General features: G+C 46.3%; 1 protein-coding gene across 1 annotated transcript in view; it reads right to left on the minus strand.

The window, feature by feature from the left end:
* The window catches only part of DNAH9 (dynein axonemal heavy chain 9), a 377,489-nt gene that overhangs the window by 330,356 nt on the left and 34,513 nt on the right, over window positions 1-12,620 (minus strand). The window contains exons 9-11 of the mRNA XM_030799425.1: window positions 9,014-9,164; window positions 5,432-5,546; window positions 1,170-1,238 (exon numbers count right to left, since the gene is read on the minus strand). Coding sequence (XP_030655285.1) covers window positions 1,170-1,238; window positions 5,432-5,546; window positions 9,014-9,164 — 335 coding nt within the window. The remainder of the gene's footprint in view (window positions 1-1,169; window positions 1,239-5,431; window positions 5,547-9,013; window positions 9,165-12,620) is intronic.

Below are 12,620 nucleotides of genomic sequence, written 5' to 3' on the forward strand. Positions count from 1 at the left end.
AAAGAGAAATGTACAGGATGTCACGCACCTAATAGCAGAGGTGGAGAGCTGGGGATGATAAGGAGAATGTCGGGGAAGGTTTCATAGGAGAGGTGATGAAGGGATGCTTGCTTTGGTCTCAGAGGATGGCCAGAGGTTGGGTGGCAAAGGGAGAGTGAGCATTCCTGGCGTAGCCAAAGGGTAGAGGTGAGAAACAGCATGCTTGAAACTGTGATTGAAACAAGGACTACAGAGCATGGCAGAGGCTGGAGGTGGTGACGAGGAGGCAAGAACCACCTCAGGGAAGACTTTTTATGTCATGTTAAGGAGGCTGTGAGAACCACTGCAAGGCCTCCCAGCTGGTGGTGGCTGTGGTGACATTATTGGATTTGGTAACAATGTGGGTACTGAGGGGGACAGATCTGGAGGCAGCAAGGATGTTAGGAAGCCACTGCAGCAGTTCAGCCTGGAGAAGTTCCAGTCTCTTGTGAAGATGCTGGTGGTGGAGACAAAGAGGAGTGGATGGACTTGAAGTTATTTTGGAGGTAAAAGGGATGGAATATGTGTTACTTGGCAGTTAGAGGTGCTGTTAATTGATCTGTCTGGAACAATGCTAAGCATAATCACAAGCGTAATATCAACAGCCACCATTCTTCCCTCCTGAACCAGGAGAAAGAACAAATGGCAGAAGGAGAATCAAGACAATGGCTGTTTCTAGACCCTGAGCCCTCGGAAGACTTATTCAGCTTTAAAGCCGTTACAACTTTGAAGTCATATAAAATTTTCACTCTTATGCTTTCTCAATAAAATGATGCGGGAAGTACTTTTTAAAACTTATTGTCTCTTTGTGCAGCATGCACTGTTGCCTTCTGCTGAGTAAGCAGCTGTTGCAGTTTTCCATGACTCCCATCTTGGAGTTCCATGAGTAGCACCCCACTCCTAGCTCTAGTTCACACTCCTAGCAAAACTACACTGGAAAAGCATTTATTTCCAGAATAGAGCTGAATTCCCCAGAGACCCTGTGTGTCTGTGCAACCCGGAAATACTGTACTCACAAATATCGTGGTTATAACATAAAACATACAGTGATACTTCAGAGCCACTCAGGAATCTGCACAAACTCGGCGCTGCAAAAGGCCCCGTGGAGGCTATGCAATTTGCAGACCCACACAATCCCAGAAGTTGCTTACTTTTCTAGCAATGACAGCATATCTTCATATTTTTGTTTCATTCGCTTTCCTTCTGCAGATTCCATGCAACTACTCGTGCAAAAGAGAAAAAGTGACACAGAATTAGAAGAAGTTAAAATAATAATCCGAGGAACAAACTGCAGTCTCCAAAGAAGAGCGTGAATAGCTCCCTGGCTCGTTTCCAAACAGCCCTGAGAGAGCCCTTCTTCTTCCCGAACATCCTACTCTGGCCACTAGAGGGCATCTGCACTTCCTGAAACGCAGGCAGCTCCGCAAGTGTCAGAGCTCTCATAACCTTTCCTGCCTGCGGCTCCACCAACATCCTCACCTAGCTGAGCCAGTCACGCACAAGGTATGTGAGGTCCTTCAAAAATCTGAATAAAAGGGAAACTGAGATATGAAAAAATTCTAGGTGCTATAATTTTCTGTATTTAAGACCATCAATGTTATATACAGTCATGCACCACATGATGGCATTTTGGTCAACATATATACACGTATATGACTGCGGTCCGGTAAGATTTTAATGAAGCTGAAAAATTCCTATTGCCTCTTGATATGGTGCAAGGCATTACTCTCATGCCTGTGGTGATGCTGGTGTAAACAACCCTACTGTGCTGCCAATCGTATAAAAGTGTACAGTAACGTCCTGGGCCTTCGCATTCACTCACCACCCACTCGCTGACTCACCTACAGCAACTTCCAGTCCTGCGAGCTCCATTCATGGTAAGTGTCCTACACAAGTGTACCTTTTTTTAAATCTTTTATACCTTATTTTTTTGCTGTACTTTTTCTATGTTCAGATGTGTTTAGATACATAAACACTTACTATAGTGCTACAATTGACTGCAATACTCATGAGGAGTCACTCGCTGCACAGGTTTGTAACCTGGGAGCAATACACTAGACCATAGAGCTTATTGATCATCGAGAGTATTGATCATAGAGCATATTGATCATAGAGCGTATTGCTCCTAGGCTAAGCTAGACCATTGGGCATTTGTAGCCTAGGAACAATACTCTAGACCATAGACATAGGTCTGTGTAAATACACTGTATGCTATTCACCTAATGATGAAATTGCCTAAGGATATATTTCTCAGAACATAACCCCATTGTGAAGTGATACATGATTGTCTATAACACTACATGCCAGGTAAATATCTATGTAGGTACATGTATATTAACTTTTTTTATATATTTAAATATATATGTTTCCCCTTTTCTGAAATCCATCTAGAACATGTGATCCGAAACACCACCACTTCTTCACGTTTTTACACGAGGGTCCCTCCCAGCTCTTACCCTTGAAACATGTGCACATGTAATACACTTACATGAAAGTGCACATGCACGTACATATAACATGCGTAAACACAAGTGCGCGCGTGCGCACACACACACACACACACACGGAGGCTTCTGCAGGAATGCTAAGGACCACGGAAGAGAGTGTGGCTCGAGGTACTGTTACCCACTGGTTTTGACACTTGCTGCAACACTAATGAAAGTCCAGTTCCTGGAAGAAATTGGTGAAGTATGTTTAATTCTTCAAACCTTCACACTAACTATGTGGAGGTTTGTTTCTATTTGTCCTGCTGGCAAAATGAGGCAGCTTACTGCAGAGAGTCCTTAAAATCCATTTGCTTTTTAAACCAACATAGGATTTCTTCACCAGATCCCTCGAGCTTTCCACAGAAGCCCTAGCGCCTGCAGAGAAAGCAATGATTTTGCTGGCATTTTTTTCCCCCCGATTACTCAGTTCACGTTCGTGATGAAAGAGCAGATGCATCTGCCAGGCAGCAACGAGAGGTGGAATATGCTCCAGCCTGAATGGGCACTTTCCCCTCCCAAGCTGTGTGATTTCCACAAGCCCCACAGGCCCCAACCCCAGGTCTCAGTTTTGTATCTAGAAAAGAATGAGGCCAGAGCAGAGTGAGGCTTCTCCCATGGGCGTGCGGCCAAGTGGGTCTGGGAAGTCACAGGAATAAGCACAGTGAAATTCCTGCAGTTTCCATGTCACTTCATGGTGAAGAATCTAAAACATTTTCAATAACCAATCAATACCTATTATAAAGCAGAATACACTTTTTTTTTTTTTTTTTTTTTTTTGAGACGGAGTTTCGCTCTTGTTGCCCAGGCTGGAGTGCAATGGCACAATCTCGGCTCACTGCAACCTCTGCCTCTCGGGTTCAAGCGATTCTCCTGCCTCAGCCTCCCGAGTAGCTGGAATTACAGGTGTCCATCACCATGCCCGGCTAATTTTTTGTAGTTTTAGTAGACATGGGGTTTCACCATGTTGGCCAGGATGGTTGAAAACTCCTGACCTTAGGTGATCCACTTGCCTCGGCCTCCTAAAGTGCTGGGATTACAGGCATGAGCCACCGCGCCCGGCCCAAAATACATATTTCAATTCATTTTTAAAACAACGGGGGTGTTTTCACGGGAATTATAGAGGTCTCTGTTGTGTGCCTTCCAGATCCCCTCTTGGGACCAAGCCTTGGTACACCTCCAAACCTCCCCCCTTCAACCCCTGCCTCACCCTGTCCCTGCTAGCCAGGAGTGTTGGCTGCTGCAGAAGCAACGCTGCCTCCCTCTTTGGGAACAGCCTTGGCCAAAGACAGCTGCCTCACCCAAAGGTCATACCTCTCCCCAGGAAAGCCCACATCCATCCAGCTGATGTAGGGGTACAGAGGTAGAACAGCTCTGAAGGGCCCAAACTCCCTGGAGGACCGGCTGAGGCCCCCATTGCAACTTTCTTGCAGCTCAGCAGCTCAACTTCTTTCTCTGCTCAATCTGTTTCGCCTCCCTTCCTCATGGGTGCTGCTCCTGAAAGGATCTTTATAAATTCCTGCACACACATCATAGGTCTGCTTCCTGTGAACCAGACCTGTGACAGCTGCAGCAGTCCACATTCTAGGGGCAGCCCTGGCACCCCTCCCCACCCCATTCATATATCTTCTCCCTTCTGCCTTCTGCTGCTTGATTGAGATGCATGAGGGCTCAGATCTACTCCCTGCCAAACTTCCAGGGCTGGGGGTCCCTGGGAAGTGTTCTGGATTAGGAGCCTGGGGAACCAGGCATTTCTTCCAGTTCTTTCTTTGGCTGTCTCTAGGACCTTGGGCAAGTTACCTCCCTTTTCTCTTCATTTCCTCCACTTCTTCATCTGAAAATAAAAATCTCGCCCACACCCAAGCAGATGCTGCAAATGGGTCACCCACAGGGCAGACCTGCCTCACAGGCATGCCTTGTTAGATCTGTGCAGAGTTTGAGAAAAAATGGAATCCTTGATCATTGGAAAATTGGATGTCCAACTCTAAAATCCAGTTTCCAGCTTATCTCCAACAGTCAGGAGATTGCTCACATTGGGTCTGCTTTTCTGCTTGGCAATGTTGGAGTGGGGTGCTGGTGGCCCCCTGCAGTCCCCATCCTGGCCATCCATTTATCTGGCCTCTGATGGTGTTGAGTCTTCCCACTTGGGCCAGACCAGAGGGTCTCTAAGGCTCTTCCTAACTCCAAAAAGCCTGTGAGTCCAACGGCCAGAGTTTGATTCCTTTCCTTCTGTTGTGTTTTCCAAAACCTGTGTGCTGTCAGCAAGATGAAGTCTTTTAGAAAGAGGTATCAGAGAAAGACTGCCCTTCCTCAGCCAGCGTCTTAAACACAGCATCACAATTAGCAGCTGAGATGCTTCTATCCCAGCTTCTAACCTCACCTGTGGAGCAAGCTGAGGGTTTCCAAACCTGGTCACCGTCAGAATCACAGGAGGAGCTTGCTGAAGGGGCAGATTCATAGCCAGATTCAGATTCAGCCAGTGACAGGTGAGGCCCTGGAACCTGCATCTTTAACAGGTTTCCCAGAGTTGTCCCGATGGACGGAGACCTCATACTGCACTTGAGGAAATGCCGGGCTTCATTATTTTCCAGTGGCCTCAGCAGCAAGGAGACATGGTGTCAAAGGGAGACGTGTGGAAGAACTCCACAGAGCTTAAAATCCCTGGCTCACTGTCCTCCAGAAATGAATCCCCCAGAGCAAAATGAGTCAGCCAGTTACACCGCTTAACACCAAGGGCCCTGCCCATCAGTCCAAATGCACCAATATCACAACTGCTTTGCCAATAGGTGCCTAATCCCTTGCTGGATATGGAAAGAAAGGAAGATGATTTTCTGGCCTTCGCTAAGCAGGTTGCATTTCTACAACACTCAGATTCTAGAGCAGGAACAGCAGCCCAAGACAAACCTGTCTTTCAGGAACACAATACTCACGGGTGTGTGATGCGTCCGAAGTTGCTGAAAGGACCCTGGATGCGCTGCCTCAGCTCCTGTGCCCAGCGGAGGCCGCCAGCCACGGTGGGCATGTTCTTGTGCACCGGGGAGAACCCTGGGGACACAGGGCCACAGACAGACCAAAATGAGCCTAGAGCACCTCAGCCCTCTCTGCTCGGCAAACGCCTCCTGCCACGTACTCCACTTTTGCCTCATTATCTCCAGACTAAAGTCACCTGGGAGCACACTGGAGTTCCTGGGGGGTTCTGTTAAAGAGGAAGAAAGAGTGACCCTCAGACGAACACTCCCAGCCTCAGGGGACCTGGGTCCCCTGCCCAAGCTATTCTGATTTCATCGCTCTGGGAGGGGCCCAGCCATGAGTGTTTCAAGGAGTCTAACTCCTCTTGTCGCCCAGGCTGGAGTGTAGTGGCGCAATCGTGGTTCACTGCAACCTCTGCCTCCCAGGTTCAGGCGATTCTCCTGTCTCAGCCTCCCGAGTAGCTGGGATTGCAGGCACCCACCACCACACCTGGCTAATTTTCGTATTTGTAGTAGAGATGGGGTTTCACTCTATTGATCAGGCTGGTCTTGAACTCAGGTGATCCACCCGCCTCAATCCCCCGAAGTGCTGGGATTACAGGCGTGAGTCGCTGCACCTGGCCACAATTGAGTGTTTTTTTAAAAGCTCTCAAGATGACTCTAATTGAACAGTCAGGGTTGAAACACTCCCTTAAACAGACAACTCAAATCACTCTGGGTCTCAATTTTCACATCTATAAAATGGGAATAATATCTTCCCTGCTTAATTAAATTTCTGTGAGAATTCCGTAAGATGATGAATGAGGCAGGTCATGTGGATTATGGAGCCCTGGACTCGAGTCAGCACAGACTAGATATGCTTATGTTAGCCCAGGCATTGGGTTTGTCTGCTTATATTTAGTTGTCAAGATTTAACAAATGTGAGGTTTTCACTTTTTAAAGAATCTCACTTCCCAGCTTCTCTGGTAAAATGAGAAGATTAGCAAGAATCAGCTGGCATTTCTAACTAGCAACTAGAGAAGTGGCCACTTCCTTTATTTCACCATGGGTACCACCCTTCCCTGGTGTCACCATGCTCAGTCCAGATCCATCATTTTCATTTCCTGCTTGTCCTCCATGATAGGCAAAATTCTAAGATGACCCCCAATGCCCCTCACCCTTGCATAATCCTCTCCCCTTTAAGCATGAGTCAAAACTGTGGCTATGATGAGAACGTACTCCTGTGGTCATGCTGTTATACAGCAGGAGGAAGAGGACCCTGGGTGGGCCTGACCTAATCAGGTGAGGCCTTAAAAGCAGAATGTTTTCTCTGGCTGGTGGCAGGAGAGGAATGCAGAGATTTGATGCATAAGAGGATTTAACATCCTGTTGCTGGCTTGAAGATGGAGGTGGCTACATGGTAATGAATGCAGATGGCTTCTAGTTGTTAAGAGTGGCCCTTGGCTGACAGCCAACAGGAAATGGGGACCTCACTCCTATAGTCATGAGGAACTGGATTCTACCAATAGTGAGGAGGATGGCAGTGGATTTTTCCTCCAGAGCCTCCAGATGCAAACTCAGCCTGACTGACACCTTGATTTCAGCTTTGGGATTCTCTCTGAGTAGAGAACCCAGATGCACCATGCTGGACTCCTGACCTACAGAAGTGTGAGCTGAGGGGAGGCGTGGTGGCTTACACCTGTAATCCCAGCACTTTGGGAGGCTGAGACAGGCAGATCATGGGGTCGAGAGTTCGAGACCAGCCTGACCAACATGATGAAACCCTGACTCTACTAAAAATACAAAAAAATTAGCCGGGCCTCGTGTCAGGCACCTGTAATCCCAGCTACTCTGGAAGCTGAGGCAGGAGAATCGCTTGAACTGGGAAGGTGGAGATTGCAATGAGCCGAGATCATGCCACTGCACTCTAGCCTGGGCAATAGAGCCAGACTCCGTCTAAAAAAAAAAAAGCATGAGCTGAAAGACGGGTGGTGGTGTTTTAAGGTACTAAGGTCGTGGTCATTTGTTACCGATATAACTTCTGAAGGCATTTGAGTTTTCAAACTCTGTATCTGACCATAAGAAGTCATGGGGATAATCCCACATAAAGCTTGGCCAACAGATTTTCTTGGAATGACTTCCAAGTGGAGGCAATTCCTGATGACCTCACCATGAAACCTACTTGCAAGCACAGCGATCCTGTTACTCAGTTACTTAAAAGCCTTTGATAATTTCCCTTACCCTCGATCATGAATTCCAAATTCCTTAATGCGGCACTCTGAGCACTTCCCAGGCTGACCCCAAATGCCATGGCCGAATGAGTGTCTTCTGCACACCTTGTTTGGCTATAGGCAGACCCAGCTGATCGCCTTCCATATCCTCTCATATCTGCTCTGAAGGCCTTTGTCTCCTCTGCTTTACTGTTGATCTCCCAACTTTTAGGGCTCAGCTCAAGACTACCTTTTCCATAAGCCTGCCCTCGAATCTCCCAGTCACAATGCATCTTGTCTTGTTAAGCCTGCCCTCGAATCTCCCATCCACAATGCATCTTTGCTCGGGGAGGAAGGAAGAGTTTTAGTCTCTTGTTCTTTATTTTCTTTTCATAATAAGAAGTAAATAATTTATTTCATCAAATGGCATCATTTTTCAGATGTCAGAGACCATTCAGTCCAATAACCACTTATCGAGCACCCACTATGTGCAAAGCACTGTGCGACTGACTATAGGAATGTATTTTATTTCTTTCTTATTTATTTTATTTTTAGAGACAGGGTCTGGCTCTGTCACCCAGGCTGGGGTGCAGTGGCAGGGTCATAGCTCCTGCAGCCTTGAACTCCTGAATTCAAGCGATACTCCCACAGCCTCCTGAGATACTAGGTACTAGAGGTTCACACCATCACTCCCAGCTTGTTACCATTCTTTATAACTCAAGTCGAGCAGTACTCAACATTCTATAAAGAACCACCTTTTTTGTTATTTTATCCCTTACCTTGACTTGCCACACTATATAGTACCCACAGGCATGCTTGGCATGTAGTAAGGACTCAATAAATGTATGAAAAACTGAAATGCATTTGTTTTGACACTCAGCATCATAATAAAAATGGAGACATCACGCCTTGGCACGGTACTGCCCTTTGGAGGGCTCCTGCTGGTTCCTCCCACCAGAAGCATGGTTGCTATGGCACTGGAAGGCATAAGAACCTTTTCTCAGGCGTGTAAACATTTATTTTCGAATGGAGGCGTGTTGAAGATTAGTCAGTGTAGCAACACGGATCAAGGGTCAACTCATACATAATGCCAAGGTCTCAGCTGAACAGAGGCGGTCAAGACTGCACCACACTGGGTCAGCCTGCCAATCTCAGCCCCAGAAACGGGGAAAGCCATAGTTCAGAGAGCTCCCAGTCACCCAAAGTGGTCTGGAATTTCAAGCAAGAAGGTTGTGCTTGCTCTTTTTTGAGAATGTATAGATCCATACATGGACATTTAACAAATACAAGAGGAATGAGTTGCTTCTTTCCAGTAACAGAATGTCCCCATCAAAATCCCCTTCAACAAGCCTACCAAGATCTGCTTCCTCCTGAACATGCTGACTGTAGATCATCTTCACTGCATCCAGATCTTTGTTGAACATTTGGATGAGGACCAGGTATTTATCAGATGTGTCCCTCGCTACCAGTGGTCTTTCAAGGAGGTTTCCTGCTATGTCTAGCAGCTGTAGGGAAGGTGAAGGAAAAAGAGGAAAAAATTCACAGATTAAACCTTTCCATGGTCATACAAATCCAGTGTTCTGGTTTTCCTTTATGTGCCTACCAATGTAAGAAGAGTGAACAGTGTTATCGTGGAGCTGGACCTGTAATTATTCATATGTGGATGATATTCATAGTCTTTCTCCTCTCCTTTGCTTCTAACAGAGAATTCCTGTCTGCTGAGTTACCCGCCCCCAGCTCTACTTGGCATAAGAATCTGGATAAACCAATAAACAAGGGGCAACTAAAGATCCCAGAAAGGTTAAGCTGAACTACATAATTAAGACCTAGAACAGGCCAGGTGCGGTGGCTCATGCCTGTAATCTCCGCACTTCAGGAGGCCAAGGTGGGTGGATCACGAGGTCAGGAGTTCGAGACCAGCCTGGCCAAGATGGTGAAACCCCATCTCTACTAAAAATACAAAAATTAGCTGGGCATGGTGGTGGGTGCCTGTAATCCCAGCTACTCAGGAGGCTGAGGCAGGGAATTGCCTGAATCTGGGAGGTGGATGTTGCAGTGAGCCAAGATGCCAAGATCACACCACTGCACTCCAGCCTGGGTGACAGAGCGAGACTCTGTCAGAAAAAAAAAAAAAAAAAAAAGACCTAGAACAGAAAGAAGGTGATGATGGAAAAGAAAAAGAAGTTAAGTAGGCTGGATGTTGGGGAGAATTTGAAGGGCAAAAATTTGAGAATGGGAACAAGGAAATAGTTTCTGAGAGCAGGTGCCATGAGAATGGCAGTGATGCTGACCTTGCTCTGAAGATGCGTTCCTGTGCATTCAGACTGCTCTAACCCCTCAGTGTTTCCTGGAGCAGCAAAATCAAGATGTGAAATGCTTTTAATTACTTTCTGGCTCCTAGACTGTGTTTCTTCGATTGTGATGCTTTTCTGAGATGAGGACATGTAGGACTCCAGTTATATTTAGGATGTGCCAATACACTGCTTCTAAACGTGCTTTCCATGATAACCTCTCATCTCCACCTAGTGCTTGAAGGCAGGGGGTGACAAAGTACAGCAGGGGGTAGCCAAATCTGCCCACAACTGCTAAGTGCATGGTTTTTGCATTTGAAAAAAGAATTAAAAAAATTAAAAAGAGGGCCGGGCACTCTGGCTCATGCCTATAATCCCAGCACTTTGGAAGGACGAGGCAGGCAGATCACTTGAGGCCAGGAGTTCAAGACCAGCCTGGCCAATGTGGCAAAACTCCCATCTCTACTAAAAATACAAAAAAAAAAAAAAAAAATTAGCGAGGCATGGTGGCGTGTGCCTGTAACCCCAGCTACTCGGGAGGCTGAGGCATGAGAATCACTTGAACCCGGGAGGCAGAGGTCGCAGTGAGTTGAGATCGCACCACTGCACTCCAGCCTAGGTGACAGAGCAAGACTCTGTCTCAAAAATAAATAAATAAAAATAATAAATAATAAAATGAAAAGAGTATGTGACAGAAAACACATGTACCCATAGTCTAAAATATTTATTCTCTGACCTTTTGTAGAAAAAAATGTGGAACCCTTGCTTTAAGTCAATGAACATGAGAAACATGATGTAAAATTACATCCACATGTCCTGAAACTGGAAGCTGAACAGTCTGCATTTGTCTGAGACCTTATGCTCTTTATCCTACCTCCTTATTTCAGGTTGGGCCATTTTTTTTGCTTCACTGGCATTCCAATCCTGGAGGGAGTGGAAGCTCTAGGAGCTGACTGGCATCAGCTCACAATCTTAGATGGCTCCTAGAAGTCCGAGGTGTCCAGGCCATGTTATGCAGAATGACCAGGTACAGAGAAAAGCCAAATATGGGGTCCTTGGCCAGATGTTTTCCAGGTCTGACAGCTTGACTGGATTTCCTTAATGATTCTAAGGCACTCTAAGGACTCTCTAAAGGTGCTAAAAAGCCTTCTATTGGGCAGGATCTAGGGTCACACTTTCTTCCACAAAACAATCACCCAGATCTCTGGAGACAGTAATAAGTAGCTCTGCCTCAATGGAAGCATAAGAGAGCAGGACTCCACTGAGTTCGGTGGCTCCCATCTTCTGTTGAGGAAGTACAGGTGTGTGCACTGAGGGACCACCATAGCCAGCCTGCACCCTCTATTCACAGTCCTTGGCCTGGATGTACTCATGGATTCATGTCCACTGAGGGGCCACCTAGTAGTTGGATGATCTTACAGCAGCCACAGGGGATCCAGAGTCAGGTACTCTCTCTGGTCCCTACTCCTCAGCCTTGAAAAAGTTCTTCTCTGCATGAGCTTATGTCAATTGGAGATTTTACTTTTGCTTGGGGATGAAGGAAGGGTTTTAGTTTCTTGTTGGTGAGATCACCAAAAAGAGAGAAACAAAGTAGGCAGAAGGGATCGGAGGGTTATGGTTTTCCTACTAGTTCCCAAGGGCTGGGCTGGAAGCTCAGCTGAGAAGAAGAGTCAAGGTCAGAAGATAAATAATCTGCTTCTATGAGCCCTCTGAAACTCTGGGTACAAGCAGTGCTGCTTCAGTAGAGGGAAGGTCTCCTTCTACTTCTGCCCAGAACCCTACTGTACCATAAAATTTCAAGGATTGGAATTTTGGAACCCAAAGAGGCATGCCCTTGGCACACACAGACATGTTTTCATGGTGGGGACCATTAGAAGAAAAGCAATGGCAAGACTCCTTCAAGCACCTTTCTTGGCAGATAAAATTTAAAGGAGGTCTGTAGACATGTAGCAGTTGCCGTGATTTCAAAGACTTCAAAGTGACTTGAGAATACTTGTGAGGCATCCCTTGAAGACTCCCGAATATCTCTGGTAGAGAGGGATCTATATGATGGGTAGGGCTGGGCATCCTTAGTGCACGAATGGAGTTTCAGCCCCACAAGTTACCTGGGCAGCAGAGTTTCAATCATCCCTGACAGTTAATAGCATACATGATCATTCTGTACACACGTGCAAGCCCTTTCTTTGGAATTGGTTCAAATGCTTGGAGAGGGGAATCTCAAAAGCCTTCCAACGTGAATTACAGTATTGATTAAAGGTTACATGTGTATATATGGTCAATGGCTAATGGAGCCTGCCGCATTTGGTTTACCAAATATTCTAGAATAGCACAGATCCATCCATCCAGGGTTTAAGCCTCTTCTACAATTGTCCCACCCATCACAGATCCTGTGTCTGAACATTTTCAGTGCCCAGAAACTGAACTACTTGCTAAAGAAGTCCATTCCATCTTAAACAGCTTTGACAGAAATCTCTTTCCTCTACTGAACCACAATGTGACTTCTTGTAACTTCTACCAACTAGTGGAATCCTTAAAGCGTTACAGAATAAGCCTCTTGATTGCTTCGTGGAAGATGTATCGTGCTGCACCAAGTCTTCATGTCTCACGATGCAGCGTTCTCAGCTGTGCAGTCATTTACCTACTCATCATCTATGCCTTGTCCTAAACCTT

This window comes from Nomascus leucogenys, chromosome 19 (genome assembly GCF_006542625.1).
Source record: "Nomascus leucogenys isolate Asia chromosome 19, Asia_NLE_v1, whole genome shotgun sequence".
NCBI classification, from domain to species: domain Eukaryota; kingdom Metazoa; phylum Chordata; class Mammalia; order Primates; family Hylobatidae; genus Nomascus; species Nomascus leucogenys.